The sequence below is a fragment of the Jaculus jaculus genome, chromosome 5 (assembly GCF_020740685.1).
Source record: "Jaculus jaculus isolate mJacJac1 chromosome 5, mJacJac1.mat.Y.cur, whole genome shotgun sequence".
In the NCBI taxonomy this organism is placed as follows: domain Eukaryota; kingdom Metazoa; phylum Chordata; class Mammalia; order Rodentia; family Dipodidae; genus Jaculus; species Jaculus jaculus.
The window spans coordinates 132424276-132444018 of NC_059106.1; the positions used below are offsets into that span (position 1 = coordinate 132424276).

The following is a 19743-nucleotide window of genomic DNA, read 5'->3' on the forward strand; positions in this document are numbered from 1 at the left end:
AGTATTTTGCTCCCTGATTCTTTCTATCTTTCTTGATTGTCTGAAGCTCTCTCCCTATATACAAAAGCTATGGAGGGCATCCTATGCTGACTCTGAGAATGAGATGGGAGGTAGAGGTAGTGACAAGAGAAGTCCAAAGAATCTCATGGTGAGAATGGCAAAGAAGAGCAGAGTGAAAAACCCTGCTCCAAATGAGGCAGCCAGGAGAGGACCAACCCAAAAGTGTCCTCTGACTGTGCCATGGCATTCTTGTACAAACACATATACACACTCCCCTCATGACAAAATCTAATTTTATATTCCATTTATTTATTTAAGAGAGAGAGGTAGAGAGAGAGAGATGGGCATGTCAGGGCTTCCAGCCATTGAAAACAAACTCCAGATGCATGTGCCCCCTTGTGTATCTGGCTTATGTGAGTCCTGGAGAATCGAACTAGGATACTTTGGCTTTGAAGGCAAACGCCTTAATTGTTAAGCCATCTCTCCAGCCCATAAAATTTAATTTTACATGGCCCATAATATGTAACAAAATTGTGCAAGGACTTTGCATATAATCAGTAATTTAGTCTTTAAAATGACCCTCCAAATGCAAAGAAACCCATTACTTTATATATAAAAAATGTCAATAAATTGTAAAGAATAAATTTACTCTCAATATTTTCACTTTATAGATGATAAAATTGAAAGCCAATGAGTATAAGAGATTTGCACAGCCAAGTTAAATATCTAGGAAGTAATGTAGCTAGCCACTCAGTAGCATGAAACTTCTACCTTTCCCCTCTTTCAGAGTCCTTTCTAATTGTCATGTTGTTGTCATGGAGAAGCAAAACTTCCAACTACATTTGTGACTGTAGTAACAAGGCGTCTTCACTGTCTTATAATGCAGGTCATTCAGGGACCATGAGCTATCGGGATGAGGTTACCACCAAGAAGAATTTACAGAGAAAAGCAGTGTGTTTAATCAGGTGCTTGTTGAGGACACCCATCCATTACAAATAGATTCTGGCAATAGAGGAGCTTTTGTCCAGACTCGTCTTGATAGATTTGAAGCACTTTTCTGCCTGGATTTTTTCACCCATGGATACAAGCAAGTCTTAACTGGGTTTCAGTTGCTTGGGGCTCCAGAGACATGAGGACAAGTCAATCCATGGACCCTGCTCGTGTCAGCAGAGGAGTTAAATTTGAGTCAAGCTCATGATAGGATTGGAGTCATACCATTCAGTGTATTAAATTCTGGGAGATGGGAAGAGATAAGTTTGGACAAAAAAACATGATTCAGAAAGCTGTCTCCACAATGTACAAAATGTACTATAATTTTTAGTTAAAGTGACTGAAAAGAAGGATGGTAAGGACAGTTTAGTTGAGTGAATATGGAACCATCCTGTGAACTTGGTTGGTATCCCTAAAAGACAGGAAAGTTGAAGGTCAGGTGAAAAGAGGGGAAATCATGAAAAATAAAAGAAATCAGGTGAGTACAATGACAATAATACCAGGTCTGGGGTGGAAGTAAAACTCATAGAATTTCTAAAGGAGCCTGATGGCAAACAGGGCTGGAGTGGACATTATAGTCATGACATTCAAGGCTTCAAGAATGCAACATAATTGTGCAGAGGCAGTAATGACACGTAGAAGTCCATGGACAATGGACATGAGTTTTATTAGGACACATTATTTTCAAAGTTACTGTGCATAGGAATCCTTTGAAAATTCATGTTCAGGTTCAGCATTTCTGGGGTAAGTTCTGAGGGTGTGCATTGCTAACAAGCTCCCAGGTCATGTCAGTATTGCTAATCCCAGAAGCACAGATTTAGTAGCGGGAGTCTATGATGCAGTCAGTTGTGCAAAGAATGAACAAAGCTGAGTAGAAAAAGTCATACGGAATATTAACTTTCAGGGCCCTTATGTCCTTTAATACTTTGTGACTATAAAAGATTAGAGATCTAACTTTCTGGTCTTTTTATGTCTTATTAGAAGGTTTTAATTTTCTTTTTAGAGCTCATTCCCAATCCTTATAGTTACCTTGTGATAACAGTGTGACTGCCTTTTGTCTACTAGGATCACTCCCCATCTCTTTATAAGCATTTGACTTTTCTAGTTGTTTCTGGGAAAAAATAAAAAAACCTAAAAGTCATATGGACAGCACAAGTCAGAGAAAGATGTGGAGAGGAGAATAGGCAAAGGTCTCTGAACCTGACTGATGAACCTCTGACCCTCCTGCTCACAAACAAAAGACAATCAACAAAGAAACCAATAGCCAGAGCAAAGATCACTTAACCAATTTAAACTACTGTGATCACTGTGTCAGGAGATGAAAAGTCACAAAAGGCATCAAGAGCAGCATAACAGGAAGACAAGAAGACTGGAAGAGAGCTGTCATGGAGTCAAGCTTGCCCGTGACCCTTAATAAGTGGCTGCCCTTGGACGGGTCATTTAATCTTTGGATTTCTTCATCCATAAAATAAAGTCAGTTCCCTCCTCTTGCCCTGTCTTGCAGGTATTTTTGAGGAGACTAAGCTAGGTATGAAAGCATGCAGTACTGATCTGGGGATGCATGTGCTCCAGTCCACCCTGGCTGGAAAGAGAGCTCATTGTCTGCTTTCAATGTCCCCTTATTTCAAAGAATGGCTTTCTCTTCATTTAAAGTCTAGGAGTGCTCCTCTGAGAAACATGGTCAATTAAGCAGCAATGGCCTGCACACTTCCACTTACCTTTCTGAGTCCAAGGAACCAGAATTCTCAGTTTCTCAAACACATTTCTGCGGTGGAGCCACAGTGGGCACTGCAGGAAGTTCTGCGAGGGAAAGACATGGCCCCTACATGCTGGGAGGCTGCAGAACCATGCCGCCGGTCGTGTGGAAATGCACACTAGTGAAAGGGCTGTTTCAGCCCAATCTGAGCCCCAAGCAGCACACTAGATTGTACTCTTACCTCTGATGCTACTATAATCTTAACTGAACCTTCCTTCCTCACCTAAGCCTGGAGAGAAAGCCTCCTGTCTCTGTCTGTTTCTGTGAAGTTTAAATAAGGAAGAACACTTTGAAATTCTAAAGTGCTGTGGAAATGTTACTTATTATGTCTATCAAATGGTAAGTGTGGCTGCTTCCTATGTTTTCGTTTCTCTTTCCAATCATAAAGTCTGGCTCTGCTGGCATCCCTAGCTCAGTTCTTTGATTTTAAAAGAATAAAAATAAAGCCCTTCAGTCTATGTAGCCACTGACAGCTTGAAAAGTAATTGTTAAGTAATAGGTAAGCAACTGAGTAAGTTAAAACACACACACACACACACACACACACACACACACACACACACAAACACACATGGCAGCCAGAAAAGATATAAGAGAAAAGTGCTATCTAGAGTCCATGAAAATAACATGGATTATACTCTCATGGCAAATGCGTGGGTGGCGCTTAGCATGACATGTGCTATGTTTTGAGTGAGCAAATTAATTGGGATTATTAAAATGAAGTAATCTTTAGCAAAATGCATGAAAAAGAGCTGGACTATCTACAACATAAATAGCAGTGGATATGTTTCTTTCATGAGCATTGCATTTCTAATGAAATAAAAAAACAAACTGAACCTAATTTACTAGTTAAGGAAAAAGGTCATCATCACTCAAGCTCACACATCTATGCTGACAGGAACGAACAGGGATAGGATTCAAACTCATCTCTTCTTGTGTCAAACTTATTTCTTCATTTCCATGACACAACAGGTTTTGTTTAGTTCCACTTTCAATTCTATTGTCTGTATGTTTATCATTGGTACTTAATGGGATTTTGCATATTTATGATACCAAAGTTCCCAAATAGCAATTAGTAAAGCTGGGGAAACGTAGATAATGAGACATAGGCGGAGAAATTTTTCACCAAGATTAAAAGCAAGAATCACTTCATTCTCACTGCCACAGCAAGCCTTCTCAGTCAGGAATACGAGGAGGAGAAAGAATTCTCCCCCTCCACTTGACCTGCTGTGTGTGAAGGAAGAGCCCATCTCTTGCCTCTAATGATGCTGCCAACAAAGACACCCAGAGTGCACCACGCTGAAGAGTCACTCTATCACCATTATATCACACTGTTGAAGATTTCATAGAGAGTCAAGGTGTTCTTGGTGTTAGCTTAATGGATCACTTCTAAAAGCATGCATACAATTTTTTAATGTCCTTTTACAGAAGGGACAAGGAGGATGCCAAGAGGAGGAAAGGTTGAGATGTGTAATGTCTTGCTTTAGAGCTATGTACACATACAGTTCCCCAAGGCCGGATGGGCTGAGGGACCGGAATCTCTCAGGAGTGTCCCTGCAGTACTTGAGATGTTTCAGCCAAACTTGGACTTAACTGGGATTTATGGCTGCACCTTTCTAATTCTCTTCTTGGCTTCTCTCCCCATTCTTTGGAGTCTCTTCTCAAATATCTTCAAACTCATTTTTCATATTTTACTGAATAATGTATCCATATCAATTTATAATATCACAAAGACCTTCACCTGAATTAAACTAGATCATGTCTTTGAAAAATGGCTTTATCAACGATGTCTTATGCTCTTAGCTTTGACAGAGGCACTAATATAAGAACAAGTCATGCCAGGCATGGTGGCACACACCTTTAATCTTAGCACTCGGAAGGCAAATGGAGGAGGATCACCATGAGTTCGAGGCCACCCTGAGAGTACATAGTGAATTCCAGTTCAGCCTGAGCAAGAGTGAAGCCCTACCTCAAAAAACCAAAACCAAACAAACAAAAAGAAGAATTAGTCAAGCAAGGCTTGCAATCTGTTTGGAAGAACTACACTTTAAAATGGTATCTGGAGTCAGATGTAAAACTACATGCTCATCCTCCTCAGGAGCACACACTATGGACACCTCAATAATTATACTCAGTGAATTCTGTAAAAGGTAACAAAAAATATTGTTGATAGGACTGAGATTATAAACATATTTTTTTAATTATTAATTTATTTATTTGAGAGCGACAGATACAGAGAGAAAGACAGATAGAGGGAGAGAGAGAGAATGGGCGCGCCATGGCTTCCAGCCTCTGCAAACGAACTCCAGACGCATGCGCCCCCTTGTGCATCTGGCTAACATGGAACCTGGGGAACCGAGCCTCGAACCGGGGTCCTTAGGCTTCACAGGCAAGCACTTAACCGCTAAGCCATCTCTCCAGCCCTATAAACATATTTTTACAGTGTTTTCACACAGTGCTTTTCTGTAAATCAGAACTACGTTTCCTTATGTGATCCAATCAACCCATTAGTTTCCCACACCAAAACACAAAAGTTATTTGGGATTTTCCTTACAGGAAATGAAATATTAAGATCCACAAAGAGCATCCATGTTAGGTGTCAGCACATTCCCTCTCGACTCTAAATGCATCTTTCCATAGATGCTCAGTGAAAAACAATAGAATTTCTATTAGTATTTCTCCTTTAATGTGAGGAACATGTTAATCTTTGGCAGTAGATGTCACCAACAAGATATTACATAGATCAAAGAAATATTTTAAGTTCTCAAAATATCAATTTTTAAAGTTCTTACAAGGGTTCTGCATTGACAGAATGCATGAGAAGAGTGAATGGAGGTTGTCTGCCTCAGCCTCCAGAACACAGAGTACTCTGCAAACAGGCAGCCCACATCTGTCTGTGAAAACCTGTCCCCAAGCATGTGCACACATACCCATTCAGTGGAAAAGCTAATGACATTTAGTAATTGTTTCTGAGGGATGGAATAATAATTTAGGCTTTTGCTCTTTCTTTTGGTTGTGTATGTTATGTGACGTGTGTTTGCATTTGGGTGCCATGTGCACATGTATGTGCTGATGTATTTGCCCTGTGTGTGCAGAAGCCAGAGGAGACTGTCTGATGTCCTCCATCATTCTTCTGCCTTACTTCCTTCATATAGGGTCTCTCGTTGAACTTGTGCCATTTTTCAGTTAGACTGGCTCATCAGCATGCCCCAGCAAGCCCCCTATCACAGCATTGGGGTTACAGGGCTGCTTGGCCATGCCTGGCTTATTTTTTAATGTGGGTCCTCATGCTAGCACAGCCAGTGATCTTACTGAACCACCTGGCCCACCCCCTTCCTTAATTTTGTAATGTTACTACAATGTAAAAGCTGTAGATGAGACACACTTGAGTTTTATCTGCATTATTAACGTATCTTCCCATTATTGGCTTAAGTTTAGACAGTCTCAGCAAAGCAATAAATTGTTCATGTAAGTTCTGATCTGTGGTTTATGCCAGTTTCCATGTTGTAAATATTTCCATGATGGGTTAATTCAAGTTAACAATAGGGTGTTACTGAATGGGGAGATAGAAATGCGCAGTAACACATGATAACATATTCTCAGTATGTAAATATGGTAGCAAAGTAACACCATGAACATTCTTGACTGCAAAATGAAATAAAAAAATCCTCAGAAAGTGGCAAGTTTTGAGTATATTCCATTTGCTTTAAGTTTATTTGATGAAAATGTTATATAGATGATTTTTAATAACTAACAACTGACTCAAAATTCCTGGTATATTGCCAATCACCTCTTACAAGTTAGTTCAAACGAGCTTTCACACCTCACTGGATCACACCCTCACTGACACTGCGCAAGCACCTAGCCTGTCACTCAGCCTCCCACATCCTCATTTACCCTTCACATTTCAAATGGGCAAAGGTTACAATCTCTCCTCCTTAATTCTATCTCAACAAATCCCTGAAAATGGCAAACGTGGTACAAACTTACTCTGTGTCAAAACCAGATCTGAACCTTGTATTTATAACTTTATCATTTTCTGATTCTGACATTCCCTTCAGAACATTAATGTATTTGATTTTGAGGGTGCTGCCTTCAAACATGACTTGGAGCATGAAATAAATGGCATTATTTAACCTTCCTAAAATCTAAATACTATCTCAGTTCCAATTCACATCTGGCCCCAATATGTATGGGATTGTAGGCCTATGCCGATCTTCATAAAACGTAAATATGTTTTCCTACTTTCCAACCTCTCAGGGCCTCCCTTATCACCTGTTGTCTACTGCCATGAACAAGACGCTTAAGCATTTACCCTGCCTTCTCCTTTGTCAATTCCTCTTCTGCATCCTTCATCAAACTATGTCTAAGTCTGATTCACTATGACTCAAATCAAGCTGAATCCCTCCATGGCCCCAGACTTTCATCATACACTGTTTCAGAAAGAACCAGAACCCAGTAAACCTCCATGGAGATACAGGGTAGCTGCCCATCCATCATCCACTTCCGTGTTCTTCATCCGGCAGCATCAAGGCCCAGCCTCACTTTTCCTTGGGAAAGTGACAATCAATCATAACATAAGAAAGGCTGTAGGGAAGTTGACACACATATACGTGTGTGAAAGCACTTTTTCGTGTACTATGTGCATGGAAAAGCTGTTCGCTCTCAGCATTCTGAGACTGGAGTACTTGTCTGAAAATAAACATGTTGCACATTATTTCTGGAGCAGCCAAAGATGTCTCATCACTGGGGGTAGGGTGGAGCTGTATCTCAGCTGAAAGTCAGATCATTTCTAACACAAACAGCGATTTGAAGAGAGGTGTGGTTGCTCCCATTACTTATGATAGGTCTAATTCCTTTATAGTTTAAAAATAAAAACACCTGCAAAAGGCAGAATTTTGGGGGTCTTGCCTTTGAAAGCTTATGTGTTCCTTTCTTTTACTTAAGTTCATTTTTTAGGCTTATACATGGTATGTGTTACATAAGAATATTTTCATAGAAGTCCATATTATAGATTTTGTTGTGTTTTGTAGGTTTGCTTTTGTTGTGGTACGGTTCTGGGATTTACTTGGTTTGTTACCACTGGTGTTTGTTTTGTCTTTCCTTGCATTTATGTTCTAGAGTATCTTATCAAACAAATAAAAAGATGACTGCTAAAGGTCCCAGTATCCATAATTGCTCCTCCTTCTGACAAAGGGTTTTCCTTTCTCTCATCTTCTATTTGAGTAATCATGATAACTGAGAGCATTGTTCTTTTCTTTCTGATGCTTCAATTATCTTTCTTGCAACTTTCAGCTCTTTCCATTGACTAATGCATCACTGACTGATTATAAGGTTTAACAAATCAAAGAGCCTATCACATTTTCACTATAACAGAAATGGCTGAAATCAGAACCATTCTGGAAAATTCCTTTTATATTTTGGTGATTTGGTTTTGATAGGAAGAGGATGTGAGGGAATATCAAGAAGAATATCAAACACTATGGTTTAAAGAAGAGAAATGGGTGGCAAAGCAGAGAACCCCTGAATATAAACAAGCAAGCCCTACTGCATGAAATTCCATGTGCACAATGTACATCTTTTATTCTTGTCCTTAATTTAAATAGGTACCAAACCCAGAGGAGGACTATAATGCAAATTTCCAGATGTGGTTTATTCATAAAAGAACTCTACATTAGGGTTGGGTGTGGCGCTGCACACCTTTAATCTCAGCACTCGGGAAGCTGAGATAGGAGGAATGCCATTTGTTTGAGGCCAGCCTGGACTAGAAAGAGAGATCCTACCTAAAAAAAAATAAATAAAATAAAATAAATCAATAAAAATAAAAACACATTAGATTCAGGGTTGATTTCAAGGCATACATTTCTGGAACATAGCTATTCATAGGTTTTGAAATCTAAAAATTTTATTAATTATTTTATTTGATATCAAATTAAGCAAAAAGAATTAGTTGCAGTAAACTTCAATAAGGATAGAACAATCTAATTTATCTGTGGACTAACCCATGTTTAATAATCTCAGAAAAAGTCAAATCAAAAGACATATCTAAACAAGTAAAGTCAATTAAATATGTGGTATTATTTGAAGTATTTGTTCAATCACTTGAGAATTCAAAAGAGCCTCAATTCGCTTTTGAAAGACTATATTTGTGCAATCCTCCTTATAAAGACGAATTGTCAAAACAAATTAAATAAATGGTTACTTTGATTGAACTTCCAGAATTCATGAATTCATGTACACATCTTTCCTAATCAATACAGGCTTTTAATTTTCTTGGGTCAAATTTTAATCTGTGTGTTTAGGTAATTAGAATGAGGAATGAATTATAAAGTGGTACAAATGACTTGGTGCAAAGCTTAAATTATAAATCTAGATTTTCACTAGAGGTAACTAAGCAATGATTGAAATGGACAGGGGGTAAACAAAGGAAGAAGGTGGAGGAGAAGGGAGAGGAAGAGCAGAAGAGGAAGGAGATGAAAAGAGACAGAAGGGGGAAGAAGCAGAAGAGGCAGCAGGAAGAAAATAAGAAGACTATTGCCAACAGTTACTATTTATGAATAGATGAGGGACATTTTGGGCTATTCAAAATATACATGTGTTAAACATTCCATGAAGATTTTACAATAGTGTCTCAGTCATCTCACGGAATCTTCAGGGTACATTTGTCTTCATTTAATAAATAAAGAAACAATGGCATAAGCTGCCAGATGGCTTAATGATTAAGTACGCTTTCTATGCAAGCATGAGGGCCTAAGGGGGTCTGTGACCTCTAGAGTTCAAATCTCTAGATCCGATGTAAACAGTTGGATATGGTGATATACACCTATAACCCAAATTCTTCAAGGTATCAGAGAGTAGAGAATCACCAATACCCACAAGCTCTAGAATCAGTAGACTATGGCTCAAAGCATAAATTGGAAAGAAGGATGATGGAGTAGGGCATTGGCTGTTCTGCTCTAGGTACCCATAGATGAACAATTCTCTGGCATAGTTGAGCACGTGGCATGCCACCTCCCCCCCCCCCCACACACACACAGAAAGACAGAGAGAGAGATAGAAGTGCAAAAAGAGGGGAAAAGCTCAAAACTGACCAGCAAGTTGGATTTGAAAAGTGCCTTTTTATGCCATTCTGAGACTGGTTAGAAACAGTAGTATACAATGGTGAAATGGGATTGCAGGTTATCTGGTTCTCTTTCCTCTTGGTAAAGGAATCTGTTCTGCTTGTCTGGACAGTTAAGCCTTCAACTATTTCCTTCTTGAAACTATGATACTGGCAAAAGATTGGGTGATTCATTCCTGAGTTATTGGCAAGCTAGTTATAAAACCAGAAAACATTGTTTACTGAGCCCATTAAGAATTTAAGGAGAAATTATAAATATATGTATCATACCTCAAAGTTATGAAGGTTGTATGTAACAGATCTATAGACAACATTACACTGAATGGGGAAATTTTTCCTCTAAAATCTAGAATTTGATAAGGGTCCCCACTATCTCCACTTTTACTTAATGTAGTTGTTGAAGTCTTACCTAAGCCGTAAGACAAGAGAAAGATGAAAATGGATAAAAGTAGGAAAGCATGAAATGGGATTATCCCTATTCACAGAAAATATGATCTTAAATGACCGTTCAGACTCTGCAAGATTCCCTAAGCACTTTCAGTAAGTTACAGAAAATACAAAATCAACATACATACACACACAAAATCAATGGCTTTCATGTATTCCAACAATGAACTTTCAGATAAACAAATTAAGAAAATGTCTAATTATAAATAAACAATTAAGTTCTAGAAATGCTGGCTCAGATGTGGAGAGAGGGGAACCCTTATTCACTGTTGTTGGGAGTGAAACTGGTACAGACGCTATGGCAATCAGTGTGGTTTCCTAGAAATCTGAAAATAGGAACCACCATATGACCTAGTTACACCACCCTTGGGCATATACCCAAAGGACTCTATACCCTACCACAGAGATACTTGCATATCCTTGCACATTGCTGCTCTATTTACAGTAGCTATGAAATGAAATCAACCTGCTTGTCTGGCATCATGATTGGATAATGAAAGTACACACAATGGAATTTCAACAGCTGTAAATAAAAATGGAATTACATAATCTGCAGGAAAATGGATGGGATGGGAACAAACACTGGAAGAGAAAAAGCACATGATCTTTCTCATACACAGAGCCAAACAAAATGTTTGCATGTATGCAAATGAGATCCATGGGCAGATATAGGATAAGAAATAAGAGAGTTAACCATGAGAGGAGAATAAGAGGTAGTAAGAAAGCAATAGAGGGTGCAAAAGGAGACATGTACAAGAGCAGAAAGGTTATGGTGAGAAGAGAGCAAAGGGAGGTCAGGGAAGGAGAGGGAAGGGAAACAAGAACAAAATTTGTTTGAACGACCCCATAACAAAAGCTAATTTTTTGTGTGCTAATAAAAATAAATTATTTAAAAAATTCTGAAGTGGATATTTTTACCACATTTATATTTAATATTATGGGTTTTGTAGTAGAATCGTTTTATGTTTCACTTTTCATTATAAAGATAATGGAATTAATAGTATTGTCATGCGTGAAGAGTCAGAGAAACTATTTCTTATATTGTTCTAGGTCAGACAGAAATATAATCATCTCCATGACAGTCTTTACAACAAAATCTATCAAATTGCTATGCTGAGCCCTGAGCGATAGTAAGAGTGCTATAAAAGCATTGCTTCTCATATGCTACACATAAAATAAAATCAAAACTATATATGTGGGCTTCATGTATTCCTTTTCCTACCCTTCCTTTACCACTGTACCTAGAATGGAATGATTAGCTTTCCAATGTGCTTAAAGGGAAGAACAGCACTTGAGAGGGAGAGAAATCACAACCAGGAGTCAAGAACCTGGTACAATAGTCATTGAAGGCAATGAGTCCAGCCTGACCCAAGTAGTTGTACTGACGGCTAAGGGAGAGCGATGGACCAGAAAAGAATAGCTGGACTCAAATCCGGCTATTTCACCAATCACGAAACACATGGAAATTTGATTTGCGACCTGGAAATACCATTCAATGATCTTCTGAGTCAGGAGTTCTATCACACTATCACGGGATGTCAAGGTTAAATGTCAAGGAACACAACATATTTCTACTTCCCTCCACTGTGCACAACTACTCACTCAGTCAAGAGCCAGAAGCCTTGGATGGTCTCTCCAGAAGTCTCTGCTATGTGGCCTTTCAAATCTTCCACAGCAGTCTGAATGGCCCCGGGCTGAGTGAATGAAGAAAATAAGTCATTTAGTGAAAACCAAGCACACGCTTCACTTACGACATGCTCGAATACCCAGCTCCTCCAGAAAACTCAGTGGGAAAATAGAGTTTTCTTACTGTTGCGTATTCTGCACCTGCCTGGAAGACAGCTTGGTCTTTAAACTCTGGTTTTACTAAGTTGTTCTCATTGTGTGGAGAAAAAAGTAACCCAAATCTTGTCATCTCAAATCTTATTCTTTCTCTTAGAAATGACAATAGCCATTTTTAGATGACTTCTTCCAAAGAAACATGTTACCAGGAAGTTCAAAGCATTTATCTCTTTACTTAACTCTTTTATCTACCATTTCTATATTTACTATCATATATCTTGTATCCATTCATCTATCATCTATCTAAATTTGTATATATATATATATATATATATATATATATATATATATATATATATAATATGTACATAAAAATAAGGTCTTGCTCTAGCCCAGGCTGACCTGCAATTTACTATGTAGTGTAAGGGAGCCTCAGAATCACAGCGATCCTCTTACCTCTGCCTTCCATGTGCTGGGATTAAAAGCATGTCCCTGCATGCCAAGCAAGACAAATATTTTAAATCTTAAGAAAGCAATGTTGCTGAGACAAAAAAAAAAAAGTAGCAGAATTCTTCCAGTGCTCTAACCCTAAAACTTAGCTAACTCTAAGAGTTGAACTCTATCTTCTCTCTTCAGTTTCTTTAACTTTTATAAAATGAGTATTTCTACCTGTGGGCCTAATTATATGACAAAATTGATTATATAGGTTCTAATAAGTTCGTACAGCCCCTCAATCAAGGATATTTCAACTTCAGTTTATGTCAGAACCACCCAGAGTATGTGTTGGAACAGATTTCTAGAAACATCCATTTCTTATTCAGTCAATTTGCACTGTGACTTGAGATTGTATTTCTACCAAGTTCCTGGGTGGTGTTCTTGGTGTAAGACTGAACTTAATCAGAGCCTCTGACTTCTAGGCAGTTATTCTCCATGGGTGACTAAACAGCAGAACCATCAAGGAACCTTTGGATACACATTAGACAAATTAGGCCAGAAATTCAGTGGATAGGGCCATGTACAAATGCATTAAGAATTTTGTTTTTAACTTTTAAAAATATGTTATTTTTATTTCTTTATTTATTTGACAGAGAAAGACAGGGAGAGAGAAAGATAGAATGGGCATGCCAGAGTCTCTAGCCACTGCAAAGGAACTCCAGATATGTGTGCCCCCTTGTGCATCTGGCTAATGTGGGTCCTGAGGAATTGAATCTGGTTCCTGTCACTTTGCAGGAAAATGCTTTATCCATTAAGCCATCCCTCCAGCTCTGCATTAAGAATATATTTTTTCAAGGTAGGGTCTCACACTGGTCCAGCCTGACCTGGAATTCACTATGTAGTCTCAGGGTGGCCTCAAGCTCTTGGCGATCCTCCTACCTCTGCGTCCCGAGTTGCTGGGATGAAAGGTGTGCTCCACCACACCCAGCTACATTAAGAATTATTTTTTTGTTCCTTACATGTCATTGAATTTTAATTTTAATTTTAATTTATTTTTTTCTCAATTTTTTAAAACATTTTCCATGATTATAAAAAATATCCCCTCCATTTTCCCCAATTTTCCCCTTTGAAATTCCATTCGCCATCATTTCTCCTCCCCATCTCAATAAGTATCTTTTATTTTGATGCCATAATCTTTTCCTCCTCTTATGATTTTTTTTATTTTTTGTTCATTTTTTATTTATTTGAGAGTGACAGACACAGAGAGAAAGACAGATAGAGGGAGAAAGAATGGGCACTCCAGGGCTTCCAGCCACTGCAAACGAACTCCAGACACATGTGCCCCCTTGTGCATCTGGCTAAGGTGCGACCTGGGGAACCAAGCCTCTAACCGGGGTCCTTAGGCTTCACAGGCAAGCACTTAACCGCTAAGCCATCTCTCCAGCCCCCTCTTATGATTTTTATGATGGTCTTGTGTAGGTAATGTCAGGCACTATGAGGTCATGGATATCGAGGGCATTTTATGTCTGGAGGGAGCATGTTGTAAGGAGTCCTACCCTTCCTTTGGCTCTTACATTCTTTCTGCCACATCTTCCACATTAGACCCTGAGCCTTGGAAGGTGTGATCAAGATGTTATTTGGTACTATAGTCACTTGTTTCCATCACCATGATACCTTCTGAGTTGTCCCAAGGTCACTGCCATCTGAAAAGAGAAGATTCTCTACCCAAAGTGAGAGTAGCATTATATAAGGGTTTGAATATTAAGATAAGTGGTTACTGGGCAGTTTGATAAACATAGTATATACACTTATCCATGCATCAGCAGATGTTACAACCCTAGGGCTCATGACTTCCCCTGTTTTAATTTTTCAGTATCAGAGAGGTATTCCCTCCCTTGGAGCAGGCCTCAAGTCCAATTGGAGGGCAGTTGGTTTCCACCATGACAGATGTGCCACTATTGCACCCATTGGCTCATTTGGCCTGGCTGGCCAATTATAAGGCTTGCAGTGTTGACTGTTGAGTATCATTACTGTTGTTATCTCTTTCTCCCATTGAACTGCATGTAGAATGGCTTCTTCCAGCTTTCTGTCAAAGGCAGTCTACATGGGGGAGGTTATCAGCTCAGTTCCAGCAGGATTTCTCAGTGGCCTTACAGCCCAATATGTGAAGTCTTCAGCAATAGGGTCTTACCATTGATTCCTGGTGGGAAACCAAGGGCCTTGGCAATGGCCTATAATGTTTTGGGGGCATCAGGGACTTCCCTGGCCAACAAGTCACTGGAAGGTGCCCATCCCTGCACTGAAAATTTTCTAGCAACGATCTACAGCTCCTGAATGTTCCATTGTAAAAAACCAAAGAATTCCATATGATTTATTTATATCCTCTTACATTTTGATTAGCCCTCCCTCCACCTTTCCTTTACTCAATCTCTTCCCCTAAGCTCACTTTGAGCCTTTTCACCCCCATTAATCTATTCTTATGCTTACATATATGCAATACCAACCTACTAAGTACCATCCTCCCTTCCTTTCTCTTCCCTTTCTATCTCTTTTCTAGCTTACTGGCATCTGCTACTGAGTTTTTTCTTCTCACACAGAAACCCAGTCATCTGTAGCTAGGATCCACATATGAGAAAGAAGATGTGACACTTGGCTTTCTGGGCCTGGGTTACATCACTTAGTATAATACTTTCCAGATCCATCAGTTTTTCTGCAAATTTCATAACTTCATTTTTCTTTACCACTGAGTACAACTCCATTGTATAAATGTACCATATCTTCATTATCCACTCATCACTTGAGGGACATCTAGGCTGGTTCAATTTCCCAGCTATTATAAATTGAGCAGCAATAAACATGGTTGAGCACATACTTCTAAGGAAATGCGATGAGTCCTTAGGATATATGCCTAGGAGTGCTATAGCTGGGTCATATGGTATATCAATATTTAGCTGTTTTAGGAACCTCCACACTGCTTTCCACAATGGCTGGACCAGATTGCATTCCCACCCACAGTGTAGAAGGGTTCCTCTTTTTCCACATCCCCACCAGTATTTATGATCATTTGTTTTCATGATGGTAGACAATCTGACAGGAGTAAGATGGAATCTCAATGTAGTTTTAATCTGCGTTTCCTTAGAACCTTTTATAGATGCTTATACACCATCCATATTTCTTCCTTTGAGAACTCTATATTTAGCTCCATAACCCATTATTTAATTGGCTTGTTTGATTTCTTATTATTTAACTTTTTGAGTTCCTTCTGTATCCTAGATATTACTCCTCTATCAGATACACAGCTGGCAAAGATGGTGTTAGCTCTTCCTTGAAGATCTGGTAAAATTTAGCAGTGAATCCATCTGGGCCTGCGCTTTTTTTAGTGGGGAGAATTTTGATAACTGTTCAGATCTCCATGCTTGTTATAGGTCTATTTAAGTGATTAATCTCATCCTGATGTAATTTAGGTAGGTCATATAAATCAAGGAAATCATCCATTTCTTTCAGATTATCATACTTTGTGGAATATTTGCTTTTATAGTATGTACCTATGATTTTTTGAATTTCTCTGGCATCTGTTCTGATGTTACCTTTTTCATCTCTAATTTTATTAATTTGTGTCTCTTCTCTCTTCTCTTTCTTCTTTTTTAAATTATTTTTCTTTTTTTAATTTTTGTTAACATTTTCCATAATTATAAAAAAATATCCCATGGTAATTCCCTCCCTCCCCCTCTTCTCTCTTTCTTTTGGTCAGATTTGCTAAGGGTTTATCAATCTTGTTTATCTTTTCAAAGAACCAACTCTTTGTTTAATTGATTCTTTGGATTGTTTTTTAGTTTCTATTTCATTAATTTTTGCCCTAATCTTTATTATTTCTTCCTGTCTGTTGATTTCAGGTTTGCCTTGTTCTTCTCTTTCTAAGGCTTTAAGATGAAGCATTAGGTCATTTACTTGTGACCTTTCTTATTTCTTAATATAGGCACTTAAAGCTATAAATTTACCTCTTAGGACTGCCATCATTGTGTCCCAGAGATATTGGTATGTTGTGTTCTCATTATCATTTGACTCTATAAATTTTTCGATGTTCCTCTTGATTTCTTCATTGACCCATTCATTATTTAATAATGTGTTGTTTAATTTTCATGATTTTGTGTATGCTCTATAGCCTTTCTTGCTATTGATTTGTAGTTTGATTCCATTGTGGTCAGATAAAATACAATGAATTATTTCAATTTTCCTGTATTTGTTAAGATTTGCTTTGTGTCCTAATATATGGTCTATTTTAGAGAATGTTCCATGTGCTGCTGAAAAGAATGTATATTCTGCAGCATTTGGATGAAATGTCCTGTAGACATCTGTTAGGCCCATTCCTTCTATGACCTCATTTAGTCCAGATGCCTCTTTGTTTATTTTTTCCCAGGATGACCTGTCAATTGATGAGGGTGGAGTGTTGAAGTCACCCACTACCCCTGTGCTTGGTATTATCTGTGGCCTTAGTTTTAATAGCATTTGTTTGATGAATTTTGGGGCCACCATGTTATGTGCATATATGTTTAGGATTGTAATGTCCTCCTGTTGGAGGGTGCCTTTAATCAATATAAAGTGGCCTTCCTTATCTTTCTTAAGTAATGTTGGACTGAAGTCTACCTTGTCAGATATTAGGATAGCAACCCCTGCTTGTTTTCTAGGTCCATTTGCTTGAAACACTGTTTTCCAACCTTTCACCCTAAGATAGTGTCCATCCTTTATAGAAAGGTGGGTTTCTTGGAGGCAACAAATTAAAGGCTCCTGCTTTTTAACCCATTCTGTGAACCTATGCCTTTTGTTTGGGGCATTGAGGCCATTGATATTAAGAGATATTATTGAAAGGTGTGTATTCATTTTGCCAATTTTTTTGTTGTTCTTCTGGTTTTACCTTTGCTCTCTTGTGTTACCTAGTATTTGAGTATTGTTTGTTTTTTCCTGGTTCCTTATATGTGTGCTTTTCCTTTTCTTCAGCATGGAGTATTCTTTCAACTATTCTCTGTAGAGCTGGTTTTGTCTTCAAATAGTCCTTTAGCCTGCTTTTGTTGTGGAATGTCATTATTTCTCCATCTATTTGAATAGCTTTGCAGGATAAAGTAATCTTGGTTGACAGTTGTTATCTTTCAGAACTTGGAATACATCATTCCATGCCCTTCTGGCTTTTAAAGTTTGTGTTGAGTAATCTGCTGTAATCCTGATAGACTTGCCTTTGTAGGTAACTTGATTTTTCTGTCTGACTGCTTTCAAGATTTTTTCTTTGGTTTGTGTGTTTGGTAGTTTGATTATAACATGGAGAGGAGAGGTTCTTTACAGGTTTTGTCTGGCTGGGGCTCTAAAGGCTTCCTGTATCTGCATTGGCACCTCTTTCACAATTTGAGGGAAGTTTTCTTCTATGATTTTGTTGAAGATGCCTACTATGCCTTTGGAGTGAAATTCTTCTCCTTCTACTATGCCCTGAATTATTTGTTTGATCTTCTCATAGTGTCCCGAATATCTTGAAATTCCCATTCATACTTCTCTATTACTTTGTCTTTCTCTTTGTTGGACTGTATTAGATCTGCCACCTGGTCTTCTAGCTTAGATATTCTGTCCTCTCCTTCATCCATTCTACTAGTGAGATTTTGTATTAAGTTTTTTTTTATTTAATTAACTGTATTCTTTATTACTAGTAATTCTATCTGGTTTTTCATTATTATTTCTATTTCCTTGTTTATATCTAGTATTGACCTCTTTATTTCATTAAATTGGCATCCTGTGTCTTCTTTGCTACCTTTGATTTCTTCTCTAAGTTCATTGAACATGTTTATAATAATTCTTTTGAAATCTTTCTCAGGCATATCTTCTAACTCATTCTCACTGGAGGTCATTTTTAACACATTAATACTTTTTGGTGGATTTATATTGTCTTGATTTTTGGTGTTTCTTATGTTATAATGTATATATTTTTGCATCTTGGATTATTTAATGATTGGATTTTCCAGGTAGCTGGGTATTATGAGATGCATCAATCAATCTGATGTTATATATCTTCATGTAGGAGCTTAAGGCACTAGGTGTGGCTCTGAAGACTCTCAGAGTATCTACAAAAGTGACTGTATTGGTTGGATGTGCCTGCTATAAGAGTATTCAAGTAGGTTAAGTGGAACAAAATACAGGCAGATTCTAAAATTTAACTAAACAATGTACACTTACAATGAAAAACAGCACAGGTGTTTATCCAAGAGTAGGTATTATGACAACCAGATCCACTGTCTGTCCCTTAGGCTGTGTGGTGCCTCACCCATTCCCTTAATCCTGACACAAGGCAGTTAAGATTTCTGGTCTGTAGAGGATTCCGAGTCAGCTTGTGACCAAGTGTGACCCTTTGCTAATGTATAATAGAAGAGCAAACAAAGCCACTATAATTCAAGAAGCAACAAATAATAAGTCCAAAATACAGCTTATTTAAGAATGGCAAATTTGACCATCCATCTGATTTAACATATCATTTATACTGATATGGAAGGTGCAATTAGCACTTCTGGTTCAGGCATATATATCAGGTTTATTAGGTGGGTACTGACCTGGTATAATCCCAGTTACCTTTTGGGATGATTTTGGTCTCAGCTGTGCTTTTGATTGGGTCCTTCTTTGGTGCTCTGTCAGTTCAAGTAGGTATGACTGGGTCCCTGGACTGCTGCTCTATTCCTGAGGGCTGGGCACTGGTGGTGGGGAAGGGGAAGGAGCTGATGATACTCTAGTTCGCCCACTGTTCCAAGTGTTCTTCTACCTTGTGAGCTGCTCCTCTGCTGTTCACTGCTATTCTCCCTTCATGTTTCTTGAGTTTGCAGAGAGCTCTGGTATGAGTGGAAAATCCCCTCTCCTGGCTTTGCCTGTGGCTCAAGCCAAGCCTCAAGTTAATAATTTTTATGTACCATTAAAATCCTTATGTCTTGTCAAAGTTAAGAAATAATGGAGCCCTGGAGTGTGCATGTTTAAGCTATTTCATTGTAGCAATGAGGAAACAGTCAGGTATGGGAAATAACGTGATAAGTTCATTTAGTTAAGAGGCAGCAAAGAAAAGAATTGCATACCTTTAATATTTAGGTCAGCAATATGGTGCTAGCTTTATTCCTAATGTCATGACAAGGAAGTTGCAATATATCACATGCTGTGGTGGTTGGAATCAGATGCCATCCCCCATAAACTCATG

General features: G+C 38.4%; 1 protein-coding gene across 1 annotated transcript in view; it reads right to left on the reverse strand.

Moving 5' to 3' along the window:
- Tprg1 (tumor protein p63 regulated 1) overlaps nt 1-19743 on the reverse strand; it is a 434873-nt gene that overhangs the window by 93061 nt on the left and 322069 nt on the right. The window contains exon 4 of the mRNA XM_004654279.2: nt 11916-12007. Coding sequence (XP_004654336.2) covers nt 11916-12007 — 92 coding nt within the window. The remainder of the gene's footprint in view (nt 1-11915; nt 12008-19743) is intronic.